Here is a 24386-nt window from a genome sequence, read left to right on the forward strand (position 1 = left end):
TGAATCTGTCTGAGTCCATTTGTAAAATATATAAAGACAGTTTGTTAGCTTATATTGCATGCAACACACACATTTAACAATACATGCCCAAACAATTAACCTCAGTGCTTCTGGAAAGCAATGATTTCAAGTAAATACATTATTTGCACAAGCAGAAAATAGTGCACCCAACACTGTCCTAATAGAAAGATTTGATGTAAAGTCTTTAAGCCTTAATATCTTATGTACTTGTTATTTTACAAATAAATTGACTGACAGACCTTTAAAGCAAAGCTGTTGGGAATATAAGAGTAAAACATAGTATCAACAACAAAAGCTTTTTCATCTAACATTAATCATTACTTTTAAATGAATCTAATAAATGAACTTACACTATAATACATTTAAATATGTGTTCTTTGACCGCTAATTTAGCTGTGTAATTGACTGGTTTAACTGTGTTCTGTTGAAATGGCACATTTAAGCTGCTGTTTTCTTCACAATTGTATATTTCTATGGCATAAAAACATTTTATATGGTTAAATAAATGTACTAAATGTACTATATTCAGTACTATAATAGTAGCTCATCATGACAGCTTCGTAAAAAAAAAAAAAGTTACTCTCATCCGTTTTCAGAAAACACAAACCTGTTTGAAAAGTTTGAATAATGATATTATCAATAGTGAAATTCTGCAACTGTTGCTCTCATTAAATAGTTTTGTGGCTTGAGAGGTTTGTCATGAATGTTAATTTCATAGTCTGCTACATGAGGCCTCTCCAAAGAATGCTGGGTAATTGAGGCTTGTGGTTTGGCTGCTGGAGCGTTTGCGCTGGTGGTGACCAGAGAGCAGAGCGAGAGTCTAGTGGTCGACCTCATTCGGGAGACAGTAGACGGAGAAAAAATTATGCGGTCAAACCAGAAACAAGGGACTGATTCAAAATAATGGGAGAGAAATTGCATGGATCACAAGGTAGTGAGTGCTGAAAGATGCAGGCGGTGTTTAGATGTTGAGGAGTGGAACAACATGGCCAAGGGTGAAACTTGGCACCGTGTAGAACAGAACAAATCAAGAAAATCAAGGATGAGACCAGAGGGCAGTGAGCACACAATTTTGAAGTTAACACACATATATTCATGCCAAAGCTTAATTTCTCCTACAATATGAGAGCAGAGACATGTTGATGAAGATTGTACTTGGTCCACATCCTCCTCCCAACACGAGCTGTTGCCCCTGCTTGCATGGAATGTGAAACGGAGACGTGATGAGCCAGAAGTGAACCACGCCAGTATGATTGACTCAACTTCATCGTCTGTATGTTGATATGTAGCAAGGTCGGTAATTTGAACCAGTAAAGTGTATTGAAAACAAAATGCTGATTTGGAAATTGGCAGAGATTTATTTAGTGGTTGGTATCATATCGACAAGACACAAAATCGCAAGCTCACCTGCTGTGAATGTGGACACTGTGATTGTATTCAAAGACTAGTGGGGATTTGAGCGAGTTAAAGAGCTGCTGAAGTCTTCATGTCAGAGGAAGGTTTATGTATTTGCTTACACATTTCACATGTATTATACAGTATCACTACACCAGCATTAGAATCATGTTCACCGTCTTAGTTTTCAGACGCACGCCCAGATATCTTGGTGAAAATGTTAGCTGGGATCTCATTGTGCCCGAATGATAAACACACATCTTACATCAAACTACACATACAACAAACACAGGTACTTTCCAATGGGATTTATGTCTCAGCAGTCTGAATTTCTTTTAATCATTAATATAGCCCAGGCCTAATTATCAGCAAAAGTCATTCACACAGAGCCTGCACATTAAGACTAGTACCATCTTCTCAAATTCAGTTCTTTATTTTGTTGATTATTGAATTATTGTTTTGAAAGTCGGTGGTTGCCGTTGTGCTTCTTTAATAGTTGTTTAATAGTAGAGCCTACTTATTAATATAGGCTACTACTCAAATTCAGCCATACTGAGATATTTCACTTGCATTGTTGTCCTATTTCATTACTGCCTTTAAAGGCACAACTGTCATTTTTGTTCCATAAAATATCATTAAATGAAGGGACTGCACAATGGCTTCAGATTGTTCTAATCACTGTGCTGCACTGAACGATGAATTGCACGTGTCGGTATGCAACTAATGAACGTGAGCATCGTTATCGTTAACAGTGCTCACTCACTGTGTTTCATATGAATATTCAAATTACTTTCATGAGAAAATCAGTACAGATTCCAATGGAAACAGTCACACATTTTTATGCAAATTGCCCGCCGCCTGAAAAAACAAGTCTGACTGTCAGCCACATTGACATGGAATTTTAGAACAGCACATCGAGTTGAAGCATCCCACCAGTCGTGGGAAATATCTGCGAGTGAGTGATGATCACAACAAAACATTAACAAAGGGAAAGACCACACGTCAAAGTTCCTCCACCCAAGTTAAACTCATGATGTTTTGTCAACAAGTAGACAGACTTGCAAGACTTACAGTACTACCGTGTAGAACATCTGCAGACTTTGAGCAAGAAAATTAGTCAGAAGAGAATTTTAAACTATAAACGTAAACTAGCTCGTTTTAAACTGTGTGAACTTTGAGCTAGTGCTTGTAACGTGTGAACTTGGACAACACTACCTAAGGGTCTCACAGCTGCTTTGGGAAGCAACAAAAGTTTAGCTGCATCACTTTCAGTGCCGCCAAAACCTACATTGTGGAAATGCTCCTGCTGCTAACATTTGCTCATTAGCGCTGAGCATAAAGCACACCTGAGGCTGATAGGAATGTCATTAGTTTTGCTGTTTTTTTGTCATAAACCAAAATATTTGGCAAATTAAATTTGCATCATGTTGCTGGTGCTAGATGGAAAGGTAGGGCATCAAGAAAGTTATTACAAGTCATTCTGAGGAGAATATTAATGTCTGTACCAAATTTGATTCATCCAATAATTGTCCAGACGTTTCACATACAATCAGAAATGTCAACCTCATGGTGGCGCTAGAGGAAAACATAGGGGAGCACCAAAGTCAGTGGGATCATCTTCTGGTGACCATGAAACCCAACCACACTTCCTCTTGTACCTCGCATGAAGTTGTATTAGGAAATTCATAAGATATCGCAGGTCATTGTAAATGACTGCAGTGAGTTTATAACAGCGTCTTCAGGGGAAAATATTCTCAAACCAAACTTCCCTTTACAACCCTTCATTATTCAAGGTTACATGTTTCACCTTATGTTAAAGTGTTGAGTTAAGGTTTGAAATGAAATGTGGCGTGTGCGCAGTGAAAGAGCGAGGGCGCACACGTCTGTCAGCAGAAATCCATTGTGCTTCTATCTGTCAGTGCTGTAATGTCCATGTTGTCCTTCAACATGAGAGCTGCTGCAGGTATGGACAGTTTCAACCATTTGCTTGCTTTCCACTCTTTCTCCACTCTTTTCCAGTCAGGAATCATTAAGTATTTACTTTAATATCTGGTAAATTAGTGCTAGACTGGTCTATGGGGCCATTTGGAAAATTTCAAGGAATTGGAAAACTGGCATCCAGGAAATTATTTTGAAGATTGAAAATGATGGATTGTACGATGATTAATTGAGTAACATTTAAAGTGAATCAGACTCATGACCACTGCGCCACATGCTGTAAATTCACAGTAGTTCTTTAATGCAGACTATAAGAGAAATATCTGGGATCTGTGATATGTCAACTCTGTCTCCCAACAATTGAATTTATATACCACTAAGTTTTAACTCTTCCTACTTATGTTTGGAGGGAAAGGTAACTGCTAGCTGTATCATTTTCACTGGCAATGTTTTTTGCTGTGTGAAATGCTGCTCTCAGTACTGTGTGAGCGCAGGTCACACATGCATGATTGCACATATGGTTGCAATTGCACATTGTGCTAAATAATTGTGGCATTTTATGTTAAATGGCGCAAAGAAGAATAGCAAATAAAATGTCCAATGTGCAGTATGGTGAGTTATGTTTATGAGAGAATACATGCCAAAAGTGTTTTATAGTGGAAGTGTCAGGCATGTTTTATTTATTTATAAAGCATCTGCACCAATATCAGATCAGGTCGTCCTTAGCCAACAGCTCAACTTAACAGCAAATTTCATCAAAATCTGAGTAGAAACAGACAGATGAAAACAGCAGGAGGTAAAAAATAAATTCAATGACACGCCGTGTCCAGTTAGATATAATATTTATTTTCATACACACAAGATGACATCTAAAATCTAATCTCATTACGCAGTCACTGCACAAACAGTTTATAATGTCATATGACATGTGAGCGGCAGGTTAAGAATAAGACATTTGTGTATGTTTTGATTGTAAAACAACAAAAAGTTGAGGTTTTGCAGAAGATTTAAATAATTAAATAATTTGTTAAGCGATCCAGCTTTGATTTAGGGCTTCTTTTAACGAGACTAAAATTTCTTGTTCTCCCACTGTCTCTCTCTCTCTCACACACACACACACACACAGATGCACATGCAGACTGTGTTTAACAGGCCAAAACACACACACACAGCGCAGCGTGCAGCCTGGGAGCTTAACTAATAACAAATACTTGTGTGGATAGATTTAGAGGGGCTTTATGATCAAAACACCAAATAAATATACACAGACACACAAACACACACACACACACACACACACACACACACACACACACACAGACGCACACTCATTTTCTCTTTATACCCAATTACAGATCTTTTCTATATATCTGGGTTGTGCATTTGTTTTGAATGCAGCATCATGTATCTCAGAGCATCCTGGCCAAACAGTTTCTTTGGATCAAAATGTGGAAAAACAGACAGAAATCATTAATGTAAAAACTTTTTCCAGTTCCTTTTCTCCTCAGTGCTGTGGCCTCAGATTGTTTTAGGAGTAAAACCAGGCTGTTTGAGTTTGAGCAAGTCAAAGTCCCCGAGGTGCTGGAACACAGCAGAGGGCAAGAGACTAAACTATACAGTGAGCTCACCCTCCTGTTCATACCCTGCAGATGAGTGACATGCAGTTTGTGAACAATTTGCTCACAGTGAATGACTAATTTTAGCAGATCTGAGTGGGCGACACGATGTGAAAGTGTTTTTTGCTTTCTCCTTTGGCTCCTGAAACCAAAGCCCCGCAGTTTATGAGAAGTTGCAGACCCTCAAAGTCCTGCATGACTGTGCAAACCACAGTTGGTAATAACAAACAGGATGGAGAGCAGGATGGAGAGTATCTGGCAGAATAAGGATAGCCACTAATTTTCCACTCTTGGGAAAGTTCAGTCTGCAATTAGGGTCAAACATTGCCAGAAACTTGACATCCATGTTACTTGCATTGGAAATACATCTGATACCGGCCTGTGCTGGGAGTTTACCCCGAGTCTGTCCATCAGACAACACAGTCCCCGACCGCGGCAGATGAAAAGAAAACACACTGTCAAGTAGGAAACATGAAAAGAGCAAGATAGATGGAGAGGAAAATCATGAAAGAGTGTTGCTTCCACACCTTTGCACATCTAGAATGGGTTTTGACCGATTCTGTGGGGACAATGGATCAAAGCAGACATCAGACAGGATACAGAGAGGAATTCTGGGTCGTCTGAGGTCACATTTGCGGTCAAAATCGCTGGGGATGCCGACAGAGAAACGTGTGAAATGTGTGTCAATGCGAACGACTTCCTAATAACCCAGTTTCATTCATAAATTCATTCATTCATTCGCCGTGACCAGATCACTAGTCCAGCACAGCCGCTACTTTCAGGAGTACTTTTTGTTTCTATTCACATTTTCCCTGATTTTTATTCTTGTCTACATACTAAAAGCTTGAAATTGCCCCTTCTTAATGTCTTGGCCTCGAAACCTGTTATTTAAAAAGGGATGTTTCATTCTTAATAAAACCAGCTTGAGTAAACGCCAAAAACATTTCTGATTTACCAAAAATCCATCCACCAGTCCTTTATGTGCAAGAGCACACACACACACACACACACACTGTGCATTTACAGACTGCAGGGCTCTGCTTCTGGAAAACCTTTTCTCTGGCAGGAATTTATGGCCAGATAATATGCTCAGGCTTATTTTACAGGATAGGTCTGTACCACTGTTGATCGAGAGGGTTGAGCGTTATTTGCTGTAACATGCCCAGTGACTCATGTCAAACTTCAAAAGATCGTTTTCAAATCTTCTTTTTTTTTTTCACCAACAACAAAAGGTATTTGTTTCACATGGTACATGATAATTGATTAGTTCTTTTTTTGTGTGTTTTTGATCTTCACTCAAACAGCTCAGCACTGTGCATGCACTAGCCCTAAATCTGCACTAAACACTGTGTTCTGGTTAGAGGCCTATTTACATGTAGAGTGTCTAAGGCCTCAGAAGACTACAATTGAGGTACATGATGACCATTTAGCCCAATATTGTATTATCCCAATATTGGTCCCCTTATTTGACTCCCTTCCCAATAAGGGAAGCCCATCGTTGTTTAGTTTTATATGATACCAGTATCTTCGCTCTAGCTTTAAAACTGAGCACATGAAGCCACTCAGAAACAGTCATGTCGACCTCACAGGTCTCTGGAGGTTAAGAATACCACAGAATCCATTTGGTTCATGTCATCTCCTCCCTTCCCCTTTCTTTCCAGGCCAAACCCTCCACTGTCTACTAACAAATAAAGCAGAAAAATGCTGAAAAATAATCTAAAAAAAAAACCCAAGGCAGGATCCTCCTCTCTCAAAAATGCAAAATCTTCGCGTGCAAAAAAAGCCTCACATACCGAACAATCACTCAAAAATGCTGTAAACATGCGGGATGGAAAATATAGCAACATAAACCCAACATCCCAGAGTCTAACCATTAGATATAAAAACAGCTTGGCAGCACTAACAACAAACACATGAAGTCAAATTCCTCTTGTTTGTTTGTGGACATCGTCAGCAACCCAGACGAAGGGAAGACTAATTGCAAGAGAAGGATGGAGGGAGAAAGAAAGAGGAGAAGGTAAGAGGAGAACCAGGGAGGGAAAGATGTAGGTTGTTCATGAAGGTAGAAAAAAAGTTCACCTTAAACCAAAAGGGATTGGAACTACAGAGATGACAGAAGAACACAATCAACACATACATACTGGTTAGTAGTCCTGAAAGTGAAGTTAAGTTTGTGTTTCATGGCCTTTAGTCAGGAACTGTGGACATGAGAAATTATTTCCAAGATTGAAAAAACAACAGTGAAGTCCAAAATTCCCAAGTGTGAACCAAGGCCTTTTTGCTTGCCATAACTGGGCGATGGAATTTAATCTGGTGTTATGGTCATTATTGTGGCCTTAAAGTGAAATGCTGAGCTCACTCTTTTTGGCCCGCCAAGATACTTGCTTTTCCCTCCCTCTGGGGGTCCCAAGATTGAGCTTACAGTGCGGGGCTGAGGCTAAAAGCACGCTATAGTGATTTTAGTCAGACTGGAACAGCAGAGGTCTCTGAGGGCAAATACACACACACATCAGTCATCCTTATTAAAGCAGACGTGGAGAGGCAACAATGAAAAATCACCTCCTCCTTGCCAGAGCAGAGCTGGTCAAGTGTAAAGAGATGATGAGGAAACGTTTCCACTCAAATCGAAGCCATGTTCGCAGAGGTGCTGGGTAATGTTCACTTTATGAGGCCGAAGACTGAGCGACAGAGTTGTGATGATGGCGCACACTGGGTGAAACATAATATCAAATTTCCAGCAGCATCCAACTTCAATCAGTTTAATCCAGACTTAATCCAGAAATACCTCAGTGAGTATTCGACGGACTGATTTAAAATGTCTGCAGACATTCGTGGTGCCCAGAGGATGAATCCTCTGGTTTTAGGTGAAATGTTGACTAAATATATGCAAAACAGATGATATTTCTATTAGTCTAAACTGTACTTCGTGTTTACAACTAATAGGCAAATGGTAGCATGCTAACACACTAAACAAAAACGTTAATCAAACTCAAAAAATGAGTCACTACAATCAGCCCAGATTAGATTTGAGAAAAAAAAAGACAATTGGATTATACTTGTATACAATGTCAGGGATCAGTTTATAAGTGATAATTGATGGTAACAGGCCTTAGACAATAATAAAACAAAGAGAAATTATTTCGCCAACTGCTGCTCAGCAACTTCCACTGGAGAGAAAAAGTCATTCAGTGGTGATAATTGGAAGTAATGGCAAGCAGAATCATTGAGTACATTAGCATGTTAGCATTATCATTTAGCTCAAAGCACCAGCCTCACATAGCCCCTCGCATGGCTGTAAGCTCTCCGTCTTGTTTTAATGTAATAGTGGTGACTAATTCAAAATACAAAGAGCTGGTCCTCTTTTCTTAAAGGGAAATTCTGGCTCTCTAAGTGCAGGCCAAAGTAATTTCCTACAAAAATGGAGCCAGTGGCAGGTTTGAAAGCTCAAAGTAAGAAAATTCTCTAGTGGATTTCTTCATGCGGGGAAGTGACAGGCAGACAGACAGACACTAAGTGTAGCTGTTTGAGAAAATATGAACAGAAAGGGGGAAAAGGAAAATGATATAGTGCATTGACCAATCAGATGCTGTGGGATCATCAGTACAAAAAAGAGATGAAACCAGAGCAGCCAGAGAAAGTAACAGCATTTGAAAACATAAAACAAGGGAAGATAAATAAACCATGTCCACAGATAGCCGGGTCTTCTGGAAGGGACCACCGCTGTGCCGTCCTCTTGCTTGACATCTGTTTTGCAGCTTGGCCGTGCATGGTGGTTTGTGTTGAGAAAGCAGTGTGTGTATCATCTTTGGCTCCCATCCATGGGATTTTTGACAGTTGGCTGCAGGCAAGGTTGTCTGATGCTAATGTTTCGTGGAGAGACTAAAAAGCTAACGAGGAGACAAGACGAGGAGCGGCTCTCTGCGACGCTTTCCGTCTTCGCTCAAGGGGTCAAACCAAGCGCAAGAAGAGAGCTTGTAAACGTCCAGCTTTACTGCAGAACAGTCCTGCAAGAGAGTTCCTGACATAAAATATAATTTGAAATGTGTCCATTCCTCGTTTCCCCCCTTGCCAGGCAAACCTTGTCTCTCATTCCCTCAGTTTTATGCAACCATATGGAAAAAATCTGGTTTAGCTCTCCTGGAAATTGTGTTGAAAATTTCATCTGCCAAGATGATTTTGCGTCTGAAGAGGTCCTGTGTTCTTTCTGAAAGCACACCGGATGTAAACTGGCAAAAGCTTGAGGTGAGGAGGTCAAAATGGGGCCAATTTATTTATAGGATTTATGTTGGTTTTGCTTTTGTACCAGTTCTTTGAAAACATGATTTATTAGCACTGAATCACATTAAACATATCGTGCATGCCAAAAAGCATTTATCATTTCTGTCATGGAAAGCAGGAAACGTTACAATTGAGGTTTGAAACTTTCATTTGAATTCATTACCCCTCTGCATCACGGCTGTCTCAGTGCTCGCTCTGTTTCTGGAGGTGTTTATTTTGTAAGATCGATGTTGCAGATGAAAATTATTTTAGAGCTTTAGCTGCTGCTGCAAGCGCCTATACCAGGAAACAGGTTCAATTCTCATTACTCATTACTTTAGCTTATTAGACTCGGGTTTGGAAAAGTCAATCAGGCAAAAGATACAAACATGAAAACTGACATCTTCATAACACCCAGACTATAAACTCTGCATTTCTAGATCGCAGCTGTAAAATAATTTTATCCTCTTTTTCCACTGTAGGGATTTTGGTGCTACTTTTACAACTTAACACAATATTAGTTTTCATTGTTTGATTTATACGCTACATTTATACAATCATAAGCTTCATAGATTCAGATGTTATGAGGACACATTAGGAACTGCTTTGTAGCTCTCAAAGAGGCTATGATGTGTGGTTTGATTACTTTTTATATTATTCTTTCAAACCAAAAAAGTAACATGCAGGTCATGTACACGTTATGAAGACAAAACCAATTTTGTAAAAGTTCATTTATTTATAAAAAAAAAAAAAAAAACACACAAAAAAAACAATAGCTGTTACACAAATGATTATGCTATTGGCAAAGCAAACCAGACGTTTATAGTTTATAACGAGCAAAATAATAGAAAAAGCAAATACAGAAAGTATAACAAGAGCCAACTTGTTTCTGACACAGAAAAAGCCAATCCTATACCGCACCAGGCTCACTGGCTGGACTCAATGAGTGCTCAGCACTCTGTTTTAAAATAGAAAAATTATGCTTTCATTCAGTACAATTTTCATTAAGGAGAACTTGAAAACATGCACTCTTGGGGGAAACAATTCACTGCACTTAACGAACTGCTACACTTTGAGATGATTATGGTCGGGTATAAATAGATCAAACAAGTCAATGAAAGGCAGGAAAAGGTAGAAAACAATGATGTAACGTAACATTTGGCCTTGCAGCTTTTAAACTTTGGCAGAGTTGCTCCTCTGTAACTATTTGGTCATAAACAAGGTCAGAGCATAATTATTATTTCCACGCACAAGAGAGAAAGACATAATATCATGTCCAAATGTGGACTCTGAAAAGACTGGGGTTGATTTGGAGCATTTTGACGATAGTATTTCTGAAGCGAGAAACATAACTAACCCTAATATTTATACAATGCATAATGTGTCCAGCACAGGAAAATAACAAGATATTCAATTTTCAGTGCTTTAACATTGTCCACATATTGTTCAACAGTGCATCAGCCAGCTATGAGCTCTGTCCAATGTTTGGGAAACGTTTGTGCTGCCACTGAATAAAACCAACAAAAGACAAAGGTAAAAGTTGGGGGTGCAAAGACGGCCAACAGCAGCAGCTATCCGGAGAGAGAACGATCATACCGGACTAATGGGGTGAAATAAGAGCAAAGGGGATTTAGATGACGATCTCTTACTTCTGTGAAACCATTTAAATCCTTTATCTCAGAGTCAGTTAATCCGTCACTTTAGTTCATCTGGGGACACAAAATAGGTCAAGTGAAAGCCTTCCCCTCCCAACGCACACACACACACACACACACACACACACACACACACAGTTCTTAGAGGTATACGGATAAGGATGTAAATAGGCATGAATAGTCTCTTTGTAGTTGACAGTCTCAGTGGCACAGGCCAATTTTACCACTAGCTAAAACAAAAGTGTTTTGTTAGATGCACAAAATGGCCAAATTTGGTGGTGTAGGTGAAGTTTCTTCAGAAATAAGCATATCAATTAGGTTGCAAACAACAAAATTACATTTAAAGGCCATTGTTTTACTCTAAATTGATCACCACTGCTGCCGACCTTTGCTGCTGTTGCCATCTCTACCCCCAGCTTTTCACACACAATCCTCTCAGTTTGCTCTGTCGATGATGCGTCATAAGCAAAAGTTAGTTTACATACAACTAAAGAAACAAAATCTCTAGTTTTTTAGATTCCGGATGAGGACCTTTTTAAGTGGCGGGCTCCTCTGGTCCTGGGCTGTGTCCTGATCAGGGTGAATTTGGGGCACCTTTGACTTGTAGAGCTGTTTGAAGCTGAGGGTCTGTTGCTCCTTCGCTGTTTCTCGTTGGGCCTGACGCAGCAGACGCTTCATGGTCTTCACCTTTTCCTTCAGGTGGTCGTTGGCTTTCTCCAAGGAACGCACCTGCTGGGAGAGAGTCCTGACCCTCTCCTCCTCCTCGAACAGAGCCTTCTGCACAGCGGAGCACAACAACTGTGAGGAGAAGATGAAAAGATACGTTCGATTACTCCAGTTTTTATGGCAAATAAGTCTGAAATATCTGGAAAAGCACGAGGCGCATTTGATTTAGTGCATTTCATACAAACATGCATTTAACTGTGACCAATTTCAACAATGGACTGTCAAATTATTGATCAATTACTTTCACGTCCCTGCATGAGGACAGGCCAGTGTGATCTTATATTCTGCTTATTCTGCAAGGTTTCCAACAGATTTTCATCTTGCTCTGCCTTTTGAATGAAATCATGTATTGAGTTTTATCCCATACTGAATACTAGTGTCTGATTTAATTTATTTTTGTTACATTTATGATGTAGCACCTGACAGATCTGCAGTTTTTGATACTGGATTTCCTTTGGATAAGTCAAATGAGAACACTTCTGGCATGCTCTTTGGGCTGACAACTTCTGACAACAGCTCGTAAGTCTTTCAACATATTCCAACGTTTGTGGATGGGTGAGTCAAAAAAAAGAACTTTTTTGGCTGCTTGTAGCCTAAAAAGAAAAGAAATGGGAAAAAGTCAAGAAATTAATCATTGAGTATTTTTGAGATTATAGTTTTCTTGCTGTGGAACAGTTTGTGGAAACATTTCTAAAGACTTTTATGAGTTACCCTGTACTTTGTGAGCTGCTCTTAATGCAGCAGCTGATTTATAGAAACCAAACACAAACTGTATAGACCAAGATAAATTTGAGGTAAATAAAAATGGTTATACAACACGCTCCATGTGACTCAGTGAGACACCACTGCGAGATTGAAACCCAACATGCTTGCAAACTGGCGACAGACAATCCAAAGGCCCCGGACCTTTTCTAGGTGAAAGAATTACCTCCAGCTGCCTGTGACTGCACGTCTGTCTGCCTGAGTGTGGATTTCCTTCACATATCCTAATGCTTCCACATGGGCCAGCGTGAAACACTGATGTATATTCCCTGCCATCAGATAACAACCGCTGAGGGTTTTGAGGAAATGTTAAAAATGTGCTGCTGGCTGCCAGCCCACATCACTGGTTAGTACATTACTCGCTGTAATATTAGCTGTGGAGTTTTCCCATGTGCTCTTACTTACGTCCCATAAGGGAGTTGAAAGGGGTATGAAACTTTATTATGCAAAGGATGAAGTTCAGGAGCAGAACTATCAAGTTATGTAAAGCGGAGGGTGTAAAATGGCACATGACACATGCAGGACTTTGAGAAAAAAGAACACAAGATGCCTCCAGTTGGTTCCTTCGTCCACGTTTGCAGTGTTGTTTCAGGCCAAGGAGCAGTGTGGACGAATACTGCAAGATTGAGACACAGACGCAACGTAACCCTGACCCTGAGCTAGAGCTGCAATGATTGGTCGATTTATTGATTAGCCGATTGACAGAAAACTACAGAGTATGGTATAAGAGTTTTGAATTTTAGGCGGCATTGCAAACTATTCCATGAAACACTGCACTAACAGGAATCGCAGTCTTTCCTACATTAGTTCTGATATATCGTTTCATAAGCATTAACCAATCATTGGGGCTGGTTAAGTTCCAGAGCAGCATAGATGAGATATGAGATGGCGATTTTCCAACAAGGGCTTTGCAGTTAAATATATACCAGTGGTTATTACATTTCTCAATACGGGACAGCAGATCAATCTTACATGTATTTATCATAGAAAATGCAGCAGTGAGCATTTGATTTACCTCCAGCCATAAACCAAACAGAGTCTGAGGGCTTATGAGTGAACACAGTAGCATATCATTGAATCATATCTCTGAGAGGGAAACTGTCTCAACAATCCACCTCCTACATCTCATGGAGACGCTTGTTATGTTTCACTACTAAAAGTCAAGCTTGTGTCACAGCTTACCAACAAGAATTTGCCATCAAGCCGAATGTGTGACAGGAGATACGCAAACTATTGTCATCTATAACTTTGGCTCTCAAAAACAACATGCATCATTTATGTAAATGGTAAATAGAATTGGTAAAGCAACTAAAAACTTTTAGGTTCCAAACTGAGATTACTTAAGTGACGTCACTGGAGAAGAGCAGCTGAAACGGAAGCTGGATATCCTAACTGTCAGACCCTGCTATGGGTTAAGCTCCAAAAACACTAGATCCTACATTTCCCATAATGCAACTATGTCCCATAAAACGCATTAGACACATTAGACTGCCCCATCCCCTGATTTGTTGCCCACATCTTGCAAACTCCAGATCCCAAGTATTTGACAGGCTCCAAAATGGATCCATGTGGCACACCCTCAGTGTGCAGCAGGATTTTATCAACTCTGATGTCATCCAAACTCAACTGCAACATGCACGGAACAAAAGGGTTTATGTTTTATTCGGGGACGAAGCCTTCTTCACATGTCATTCCCCATCCCAGACGACACGTGTTTGAAACCTTTCCAAGGAAGGAAGGAAGAACTGACGGGTGTCTGCACAACTTGGGCATAAAAGACATTTTTGATGCAGCACCGTTAACTGAAGCTGAAATTTTGTGAGCAGCAACCAGATTTGCATTTGCACCAAGTCTGGACTTCGTTTGTAGCCCTTCAAAGCTAATACGTCTGCATTAGTGCAGAGACCATATAACTGTGGGAAAAATCATGCTAGTTGAAATAATGTTTTTATTGCTGACAATGTTTGGTGTTAAATCTCAAGATGACTACATAGCTTTTCATTTACTTTGGTTGACACTGGATTATAATGCTATCTGTTCTAATGTGAGTTCAGGTCAGTTGTCCAAACAATGGTTGCGCAGCACCAGTAAAAAGGTCTGTTTTTATTTTGCTGGGAGGAAATCTAATCATGAGGATGATGTAAGAGAGCAGTACTGATATCTAAATGTCGCTCTGTAATTATAATCACAGGCCTGGCCCGAATGTTTGCTGTTAATGGAAATACAAACCATGTTTTCATTCTTTTTACCCAGATTTTTGCTTTTATGAGCAGTTAGCAAATGATTGGAAACAGACAGAAGAAGACTGACCTAAATCAGGGGGATTATGCCAAAGGTTTAGATTCATTAAGGGGGATAAAGCAGTGGTGAATGACTGGAAACCATTAATGTGCTGACACATGAACCTTGAGACGAGATGCAGGACACTTTCAGAGTGAAAGCTAAGTGTGAAGTGGAACTGAAGCTTATTAATTTTAGGTCATTTTGAAATGTGATGCTCATCAATATAAGTGTCATAAGCATTACAACAGAGACCTTTAGGTACTCTCACAATGTCGTTAAACTGCATTGTCCCGAGTTATTTTATGGTTATGAGCTGTGATTTACTATGATGTATCCAATTTCCTCACTTTTACTTTAGATTGTGCTTTTCCACATTTCAATAAGTTCTTTTCAATGTCCCCAGAGGATGGTCATGTAATTGTTGCATTGGTTCTATAAATAGATGGAGAGTTCAGTCAAACAACATTTATCTAAGTCATTCTTTTTACTCAAAATGCATTATACCTTGTGGCTGCACTTGTCTTCTAGTTTGCAAATGTCTAAAAACAGCACTTGTTTTTGTTTCTGAGGGACTGACCAGACGCAAGTGTTTTTTGAGCTATCAAACACCATTGTAGCTGCACTGGACACGTCTCCACATGATATCACTTACTTCTACATTAGGGATCTCGTCTTTGAGCGTAAGAGAATACACCATTAAACAACAAAATGGAAAAACAATGTTTTTTACAGTAGACTTTTCCTTTAAACACAGTGAGTTCTTTGTCTTGCCAAAACCTCAGGAAATGTGTATTTGGTTTCCCATGCATTAGGAAAATGTTTAACTTGCCTGCTTCTTCATAGTATTCCTTTGAAAACAGCAGGATGTAACATTTATGTGTGCACCACAACACTTCAGGCTATTTTTCCCAAATCATTTGTGTAGCCATCATTAATATGCAGCAACCGAATCAAAGTAGATGTCCTTATCTAACTAACTGTGGGTTAGAGAGACAGTTCATAGCTCTGATGGGCTACATACCCGGCTGTCCTCCTGAGCCTCCCACTCCGGTGTGTAGGTGTGGACCTGAGTACCAGGCGTGCAGTTGGAAAACTGGAAAAGACTGGCAAACGCGCGATGGATCTCTGCGGTGTCGGGGAAGATGGGGTCCTGGAAGTTCACTCCATGAGGGACAATATTGTAGTTTTCATCCATCCTGCAAGGTGAAAAAGGAAACTATTGTATTGATGCAGTTGTGAATAAAGGCAAACGTGAACATATAGTAAAAAGTTGCGCATGTGTAAAAAGAGAAGAAAGAGAAAAAATTTTATCATCCGGTTCATTCAAAGTGAAGTGAATGGACAGGTTTTACCAATTTATCCCATATAGAAGACAGATCAGTGTCAATAGCAAAGGTTATAAATATTTGAAAAAAATATATATTTATGCAAAATTGTTCACAGACCATAATCTATTTTTATGCGGATGAGTCAAGCCAGAAAATTACAAAAGAAATTTACTGTGAATGTTTCAAATCTTCTCCTACAATGCGAAAGTGTATGAGCGAGACGGTCTGGAAGCACCGTGTTTCCATGCATCTGGACTCCATCTTCCCCTCAAGGGACATCTAAAGTTGGGTTGTCCCTATCAGAGGCTGTGTGTGTGGGGTGGGGGAGTATGTATGAGTGTGTGTGCACGTTGAGAGAGCACAAAGAAAGCTGATGTTTTGCTTGAGCAGAGGAGGTCAATGGTCAGATGTGAGCACATTGACCAGCAGGTCAGAAGAAATTGTTTGGACTGTAACGATGGGAACATAAATAAACACAGCACAAATATGTTAGACGGCACAAATGCAGCACATGCGCAGCTTAACATATTCTAAAAACTTCATTTTGAGTGAAAGTTCATGAACAATCTCAGATAAAGTCTGGCATTCAGTTGTTTTCTTTTGACAGAGAAACCTTGAAGCAGTGAGATATATGCTAACGTTACAGCAAACGTAAAACGTCAAGTGGAACACTCAGTCCGTCTCGTTTAAAGGGTCCCGAGGGTGTTTCTCGATCGCATTTTTCTCCATGCTAGGGTCTGACGTGTCCTGTCCTGGGAGCTTATACTCATGATTGATTGGAAAGACTATTTTTGTCCGAAACAGTGTTGGTGAGGCCTTTCAAACAGGAAATAGACGTCCATTGGGGGCTGCGATGAGAACTTTTTCAGTTTTGGCTTGTTCATGCAGTGTCTGGGACTCGGTGTTGCAGAGCAGCCACAACGACACTGCTTTGAAACTCTACACTGATCTGCTTTAGGTTTATACAGGGGAGTCTCACGTTAGCAGGAATGCCACAGAGCTGGGCATGCCATATCTCATTTCTTTCAACCAACTGATGGGCAATTTTCATGAAAGTTGACATTTTCTCTGTGGTGACAAATAACACATCAAGTGAAAGCAAACACCTCTTTTATTATGAAAAACACAGAAGCAAGTGATTTTGACACAAATCTACAGGGTTCAACACCAGTGGCTCAATGATAGATTGAAGGAACAGTTTCAGATTTTGGAAAATATGCTTCTTTTCTGAGAATTAGATGAGGAGCTCATGAGCACTTCCATATCTGTGTGATAGATAAACAGCTAAAACAAGAAGATGGTTAGCTTAGCTTAGCATAAAGGCTGGAAACAGCTAGCATGGCTCAGCCCAAAGCTAACAACATCCACCATCACTAACTACCACGCTGTGTCTCGTTTGTTTAATCCAGAGCCAGGCTAGCTGTTTCCAGTCTTTATGCTAAGCTAAGCTAACGACTGCAGACTGTAGCATTACATTTAACTGACAGATATAAGACAAGCGAGCGAGGGTGTCAGATCTGTGGGACTTGAAACGGATTTCTAGGCAAAAAAAAAAGAGCAAAAACTGTAATGATTTCTATTTTAATTAGCATGCGACTGAAGCAGAGTCAGTAACAAGCCTCTGGAGCAACTGACAATGTTACAAATCCTTGGTAGCCAAAAAAGAATAATCATTAAAACATCTTAATACCCATTTGAACTATATTTTGCTTATAGGTCCACTTCCTTTGTGGGCAAAAGTCTGGAAAGGAAAATGTGGTTGAACATTGTCGGGGGAAGGGGGTTCTGTCTCCATCATATCCCTGCTAAACACTGAGAAAAGATCACTGCTTTGGCTTACTGTAGCAGTCATTGCTTCTTAATTATCACCAGGTCTGCATCCAAACAGAGCTCTGTTGTGACTAAAGCCTCAGGAAGTTTCCAATGGTGGCCGCCCGGCTGATTACAGGGATAATGTCTGGATGTTTTCTGCATCACAACAGGGGACAGCAAAGTCAGCCCCGGAGGTGTGATTAAATAAAACCAATGAAATCATCCTTAAAGTCTTTTAGCCGTCATCGCACACAATCACACATGTGAGTGTGATTCTGTGCATATGATGTGTAACATATGCCACATTGTAGTTGGCCGTGCCGCAGACCCGCATGTGGGAAAGCCAAACATTAAACTTAAGGAATGCTTTTCAGTGCCCCCCTCTGTATATCTAACGCTTCATCTGTTCGAGAGAAAGAGCAGAATATAAGAGAAATTTCGGTAAAGGCCTGTAAGCACTCGTTCCCTTCATCGAGCAAGACAAAAGGTGGTCCTACCGACCGTTGGCGTGCTGATAACTCTCCTGAGTGAAAATTCTTTGTAGGTTTACCTTCAAGCTGTTGGGAAATGTCTGGCTCCGTAATTACACTGGCTGGAATGCAATAGACGTTTCCTGAGTAACAGTGTTGTTTCTGTCCAACACAGACATTTAAGAATTAACCTGCCACATACATTTTAGAAATCTGAGTGGAAAGTTTGGCAGGTTATTAAAAGTGTCATTAGCCTGAAAACAATATGGAATCGCATGGACAGATACTGATTAAAAGAGAATATGTGAGGATGGTGCCAATCCTCTGCTTTTGAGTGCAAATGTTTCCTCAGTGGCCGACGGTTGATTGAACCCGGAGAGTCTTTACTTCCTTTCACGACGGATCTCTGCTCAAGTCTGAAGGCTTGAATCGGAGAGACAGGGGAGGAGATGGGGTTCAATCCCTGATTTTATATTACACTCCTGTCCTGGTGGACGAGCGGTTCACACACATCCAATATACTGTGATGGCAACGTCCCCAGTTCAATTCAATGTCACTCTGATTCTCTGCCCTCTTATTTTCTGTCACTTTTCAACTGTTCACTATTAAATAAAAACAACAATGACCCAAAAATGTTGTAATATCACTTCTAAAGTTACATTTCTAAAACAAAATCATATTACACCTATACTAGGTGTGCATTTTGCTCACAATGTTTAAACTTCTGGATGAACAAACTACTGAAAACCAACTGCTGAAGGTCTTTAAAGATATATACAGATTTTTAATTGCCTTTTTTTGAGATCCTCCAATAGTTAATTGATGGAACTTCTCTCCTCCAGTTTAAATGTAGATGTGTACATTGTGTCAGAGAGGTCTCAAGCTCAGAGGGACAGACAGTGGAGCTAATGATGATTCAGGTGTCTCATAATGAGACTTTGGAGACAGACCTTGGTACTGGATGGCACAGTGTTCAAAACTAATCAGACTTCTGTAAGTGTACATTTGAGGGCCTTGTCTTTGACGTTCACATCTTAAGCACTTTCCAGTTTGGATGAATGTGTTTGAATGAGCTGTACTCGCTGGACATCTTTAGTATGTGGAGCAAACATGACAAAGCAGATGCCTGATTGTCAAACATCCAGTGACATTTCTCCAACATTTTTCAGGCTTTATCTTTTCTCTTAAACTGAAAATGCATCATTTGCACTTGATCTGGGATAGCGAAGAGGGGTTTATTCTAGACTGAAAAACACATTTGGACATGAGGGTGCAAGTGGAGTGGGTCATCCATCTGGGCAACAGTCACTCAGGCAAACTTTTAAAACTTTAAACGTGCTTTATTCACATGTTTGAAACCTTATGCTGATGGGGTCAAAGTACATCATAATAAGGTTGAACTGAAATAGCAAACATGAACAGTTGATTCTTTTAGTGGAAACTTTTCTCTCTTTTTTTTTTTAATCTCTGCCTCTTTTGTCTGATACTTTAAATTTTGAACCTCCACTCATAAAAAGAAATTTCCCCCTGGGGATTATTAAAGTAATTTTGATTCTGATTCTGATTATTCTGTGGGGTAGAGCTTCATAAATCTGTGACAAGAGGCTGAGATCGATTAGATCAATAGGGAACGTGGCTTTCTCACCTTAGAAAGAAGTAGTAGTTGTTGTTTTTGGTGACACTGTAGGAGAAGCAGGGGAAGTAGCCCAGGCCGGTGACATTGAACCTTGAGCCGGCGGGGACCTCCAGCATGCTGCCCCACGCCTGGTCGCACAGCAGCTCGATCTCGGCGGAGAAGAACAGGTCGGTGTCGTGCTCCCACGGCAGGTAGTTATACACGCTGTAAGACTCCTCGTGCAGAGCCAGCACCTTGGCATAGACTATGATCTCCGCCAGCTCGGCTCGGCACGCTTCTGTCTGCGGTCTCCAGTCGTGTGGCAGCTGACACCCCCAGCTCCCATCAGGACCGGCCGCAGCCAGAATAAACGCCAAAATAATCCACATGATCCGGGTAGAGAGGGGACGACTGTGTGCCGGCGAGGCTGCTGATGGATGAAATCACAAAAGAAAAACTGCAGGGCTCTCACAGCATGCACATACTTCCACCGATGCTGAATCGACCGATGTCCACAGTAAGACTATTTATTACTATTTCCTGTGGGTTTTAAACAACAGAACAGACCCGGACAGCTGGAAACTTCTCTGCTCTCTGAGAGTCGGTCCCTCTGCTCCCTCCTCCAGCTACAGTACCTGCAACCACTGGATCTGCCCTTTCACACCAGCATCCCCTGCAAAAAAAACTTTGCCTCTCACCTTTGAAATGAGATCAGGGGAGTATGCGTTCAGGCCTGCGTGTGAAATTGCTGGAGCAAAACTTTATGCAAAATGTGCAACTAATCATCCGGCTCCAATAGATAAAGTGGCAGATAATGCAAGAAAAAAAAGAAAGTCTTTAAGTCTCCACAGCAAACAATAAAACACTGAAGTCAGAAATACACATTTAAAAAGACCAGTGGCGCCCTCTAGTGACAAAATGCAAGTACACAGGGTAGGTGGTTGAGTTGGTGCTTTACTTTTTTATTTATTTGCTTATCATTTCTTATCTATTATTATTTACTTATTATATAGTATTATGTTCAGCTGATGCTTATATGATAGGCTGTTGATATGACTTACAGTTTTCACTACAGACCTCGGGCCCTAACAAGGCAGCATAGACTATCACTATTTTATATGCAGCATTATACATCTGCTCTTATTTGTTTATTGTTTACTTTGGTTTCAGGGTAATTTTATGTGAGAATTTCATGAGTGTACGTTTTTCTTATGTTGCTCGTGACTCCCTAACTTTGATATAATTTTCTATCATTATGTGATAGACATGGTTATGTGAATCCTGACTAGGCAGAGAAGAAAATCACCTGCGAGTCAAAACCGAGGGAAATCACCATGAGTAGACTTCCGCAGGGCCAGTGGCGCAATGGATAACGCGTCTGACTACGGATCAGAAGATTCTAGGTTCGACTCCTGGCTGGCTCGTAACTTTTCGACATAATCACCAGCATCCCTGTGCACAAGTGTAACATAGAGCATGACGGCCATTCATCACATCTACAGAAGTTCGGCTACACATGAATAAATACAAGGTGAAAGTTTGCGAGGTTAGAAACATGGTATCTCGTGTACAGATGATGCTTACAAAGACAATATACTAATGTTATGGATGGCGTCCATTTGTGAAACACAATATTGCAATCTGAAATATTTTAGTTTCATAGGAGTGAACTCTGTGTCAGAGAGGCCCCAAACTCAGCAGAGACAGATGGTCCTGTCATGATGTAATTCAGTTTGACTGAGATAAAAGACTGAAGTGTTCGGCAGCACCACGGAGGTAAAGAGCCTGACAGTCAGGGCACATTTCCCCTGAGGTGTCATGTTTCCCACTTACCTGTCGGTCGAGCAAACCATCATGTCAGAGCACATTACCCATCTTTACCAGAAATGTGCCAAGATTTGACCAATCAGATGCTGCTCTACTACCAAGAATTGCGAGAACCAATCACCTTTCGTTGCACCTGCCAAGATTTGACTAATCACAACAGTAGAACTACCAAGAATCGCACCGGAAGCTGCCAAATTAAACTAAAGTCCTCTCAGCATCGCTACTTTTGAACTTTTTCTTCGAACTGTATGTTTGGTAAGTGCATCGCCATCCTATTGTCTCAATAATACAATACAATAATAATATCATGTTAAGTTCAATCATGAAAAAGATGTGGTTTACCTACAGTGCTAGCAAGCCGGTATGCTAGCAGGCTAATTACAACAGTTTCATATAAACATAGCTAGCTAGCTAATTTTCAAACGAAGGTCAGTAACAGTTGGCTAAGTCACGAACAAGTCTCTTTTCATAAATAGCTAGCTGATATATAATTAAGGTTTATTTTAGGCTGCTGGTGTAGCTAACTTTGCGCTTAATACTGGGCTGTTAGCCTGTTATATTGTCCAATGTGTCGCAGAGAGAGGAACCTGCGGAATGTAAAAAATGCTCCTGCGAGTCTGGACCGAGGGAATAGCCTTTTCCCTTGCACTGTACAGGGCCAGTGGCGCAATGGATAACGCGTCTGACTACGGATCAGAAGATTCTAGGTTCGACTCCTGGCTGGCTCGTATCTTTTCTTTAGAGACTTTCACACCATTTCTAATTACATCCATACTGACAGCGAATTGCTTTCCAAAATAAATCGGTATAGTTAGTTGCAGTAGATTTCAGTCTGCATCCCTCCTGTGTGTTTGGAGAAGCAGGCAGGAGTCGCAGCACAGACAGTTGCTCAGCCACGTATTGCTGTGAACAAGGGCTCCCTGAAAAGGTATTTTAGCCACCTAAAAATACCCTCCTAAAAAAAATATACATTAATTTAATCGTATTCTGTGTTCAGAATAGTTTCACTGCTTCACATTGCTGTTAGACAGCCCTTTCGACTGGAAACTGAAGCCTTTATCTCTTCTTCTTTGTCGTCTGCTTCAAAGCCACCAGACTCCATTGACAAAAACAGTAATTTTACCTCGCAGAATATGGGTGTTCGCCAAGCTATCGTTGCCTCACTTAATGAATTAAGACTTTACTTTAGACTCATAGTAACCATTCAAAACCCCAAAGTTACACAGTAACACAAGTAAAGTAGCCAAATGATATGGCAACTCCAGTTTTCTGCGAAGTAAAATTACTGTTTTTGTAAAAGGAGTCTGGTGGCACCAAAGCGAGTGAAGACAACGCGAAATAAACCGAACTATCTCTTTAATCTACCTTGTTATCCCATCCTTTCAAATTTAGTAGTGAGTTCAAGTAGGCCAGTAGCCTTTATGTGGTTCCACAATAGATAAATACAACTTCCCTGATGGGACCACAATTAGTATTGTTTGTGTTCCTGTACTGGGTGCTTGCTCCCTCAGTGTTGCTGTAAGGCACCAGTTTTGGCGGACTTCCGCGTTTGACATGTGAGTGAAAAATAAGAGAAGCAGTTGCTGCAGGTCGCTAAGTCTCTGTGTTCCGCTCATTATTTACTTGTTAAACTTACCCAGTTAGGCAAACCCAAGACGGTCGGTTCACCTACATGTGTATAACACACAATACATTAGTCACTCATTATTAGGTGCACCTTTTTGAGGCATTTCACCCTGATAGGTGAGAGCACACGCTGTTAAAGAGGTCATAATAGTTAGTTATGTTAGCGGATTGTCAGACGTGTTTAAAATGCCCCTGCGAGTCATGACTGAGGGAATAGCTTGTTCATAGTTTCCATGTGGGGCCAGTGGCGCAATGGATAACGCGTCTGACTACGGATCAGAAGATTCTAGGTTCGACTCCTGGCTGGCTCGATCTTTTCTTTCCACCACAAAATCTCATGTATGAGAACACATAAGTGTGCCTAAGTTAAAACACATCTTTCTCACTGTGATCTGGTTCTATAATTTGACTCACCGAAAAGAAATCAGACGTTTATCATGTAAGCCTGGACACTTCAGTAAGTCAGTACTATGGCATGCAATCATGTGGGTTAATGTACAAAAATGGATTCCATGTATTTAAAGTACATTTGTGGCACCTCTAGGTGGCAGCATCATCAAGCCTTAATGTCTCTAGCGTTACAGTGCAGTTGATCTCCCATTATTATGACAGCTCGCTGCTGATCCTTTGACTTTTAATAGTTTCTGCTTCTACTCATTCAGGGGAATTATCACAGAGAAAGCAAACATTGCAGAACATGTACCACAAGTAGTAAATGGTAGTTATTTAATTAGAATTAAAGTGATTTCATTGTTTAAAGCTCTGTTACTTACACACAGACCAACACACAAGCATTGTTCTCATCACCTTCAAGACACAGTACTGATAGTTACAAGGTGCTCCCCTAACACTCACACGTTTGTTCCCAACCCCACTGCTCATTGCAAACCCATCTGATGCCTGTCGTCCCCTCGGGAACACTGCTGGGATGGTGGTGGGCGTGGGGATTTCTCGGATGACAAACACAAAGCACCAAGAGCTGCAAGGGGGGCACATCACTCAAGTGTGTGACAGTCTGCATGAGGACATGGCTGCAACCCTGCTCACTGTGATG

At 40.6% G+C, this 24386-nt stretch overlaps 1 protein-coding gene and 3 non-coding genes across 4 annotated transcripts; 3 read left to right on the top strand and 1 right to left on the bottom strand.

The window, feature by feature from the left end:
* Positions 1–9995: 9995 nt before the first annotated feature.
* Positions 9996–20578, bottom strand: ccdc3b (coiled-coil domain containing 3b). The gene is made up of 3 exons (XM_070846227.1): positions 19910–20578; positions 15675–15849; positions 9996–11680 (listed from the first exon to the last, which is right to left on the bottom strand). Exons 1-3 carry the CDS (start codon positions 20266–20268, stop codon positions 11387–11389), a joined length of 828 nt encoding a protein of 275 aa, XP_070702328.1. The 5' UTR covers positions 20269–20578; the 3' UTR covers positions 9996–11386.
* A 652-nt stretch (positions 20579–21230) lies between these two features.
* On the top strand, positions 21231–21303 carry trnar-acg (transfer RNA arginine (anticodon ACG)). Its single transcript has one exon. It is a non-coding gene; the product is annotated as a tRNA-Arg (tRNA).
* Positions 21304–22361: 1058 nt separating this feature from the next.
* Positions 22362–22434, top strand: trnar-acg (transfer RNA arginine (anticodon ACG)). The gene has a single exon. It is a non-coding gene; the product is annotated as a tRNA-Arg (tRNA).
* A 1136-nt stretch (positions 22435–23570) lies between these two features.
* Positions 23571–23643, top strand: trnar-acg (transfer RNA arginine (anticodon ACG)). Its single transcript has one exon. It is a non-coding gene; the product is annotated as a tRNA-Arg (tRNA).
* The last annotated feature ends 743 nt before the right edge of the window (positions 23644–24386 follow it).

Source organism: Pempheris klunzingeri, chromosome 2, assembly GCF_042242105.1.
Source record: "Pempheris klunzingeri isolate RE-2024b chromosome 2, fPemKlu1.hap1, whole genome shotgun sequence".
In the NCBI taxonomy this organism is placed as follows: Eukaryota; Metazoa; Chordata; class Actinopteri; order Acropomatiformes; family Pempheridae; genus Pempheris; species Pempheris klunzingeri.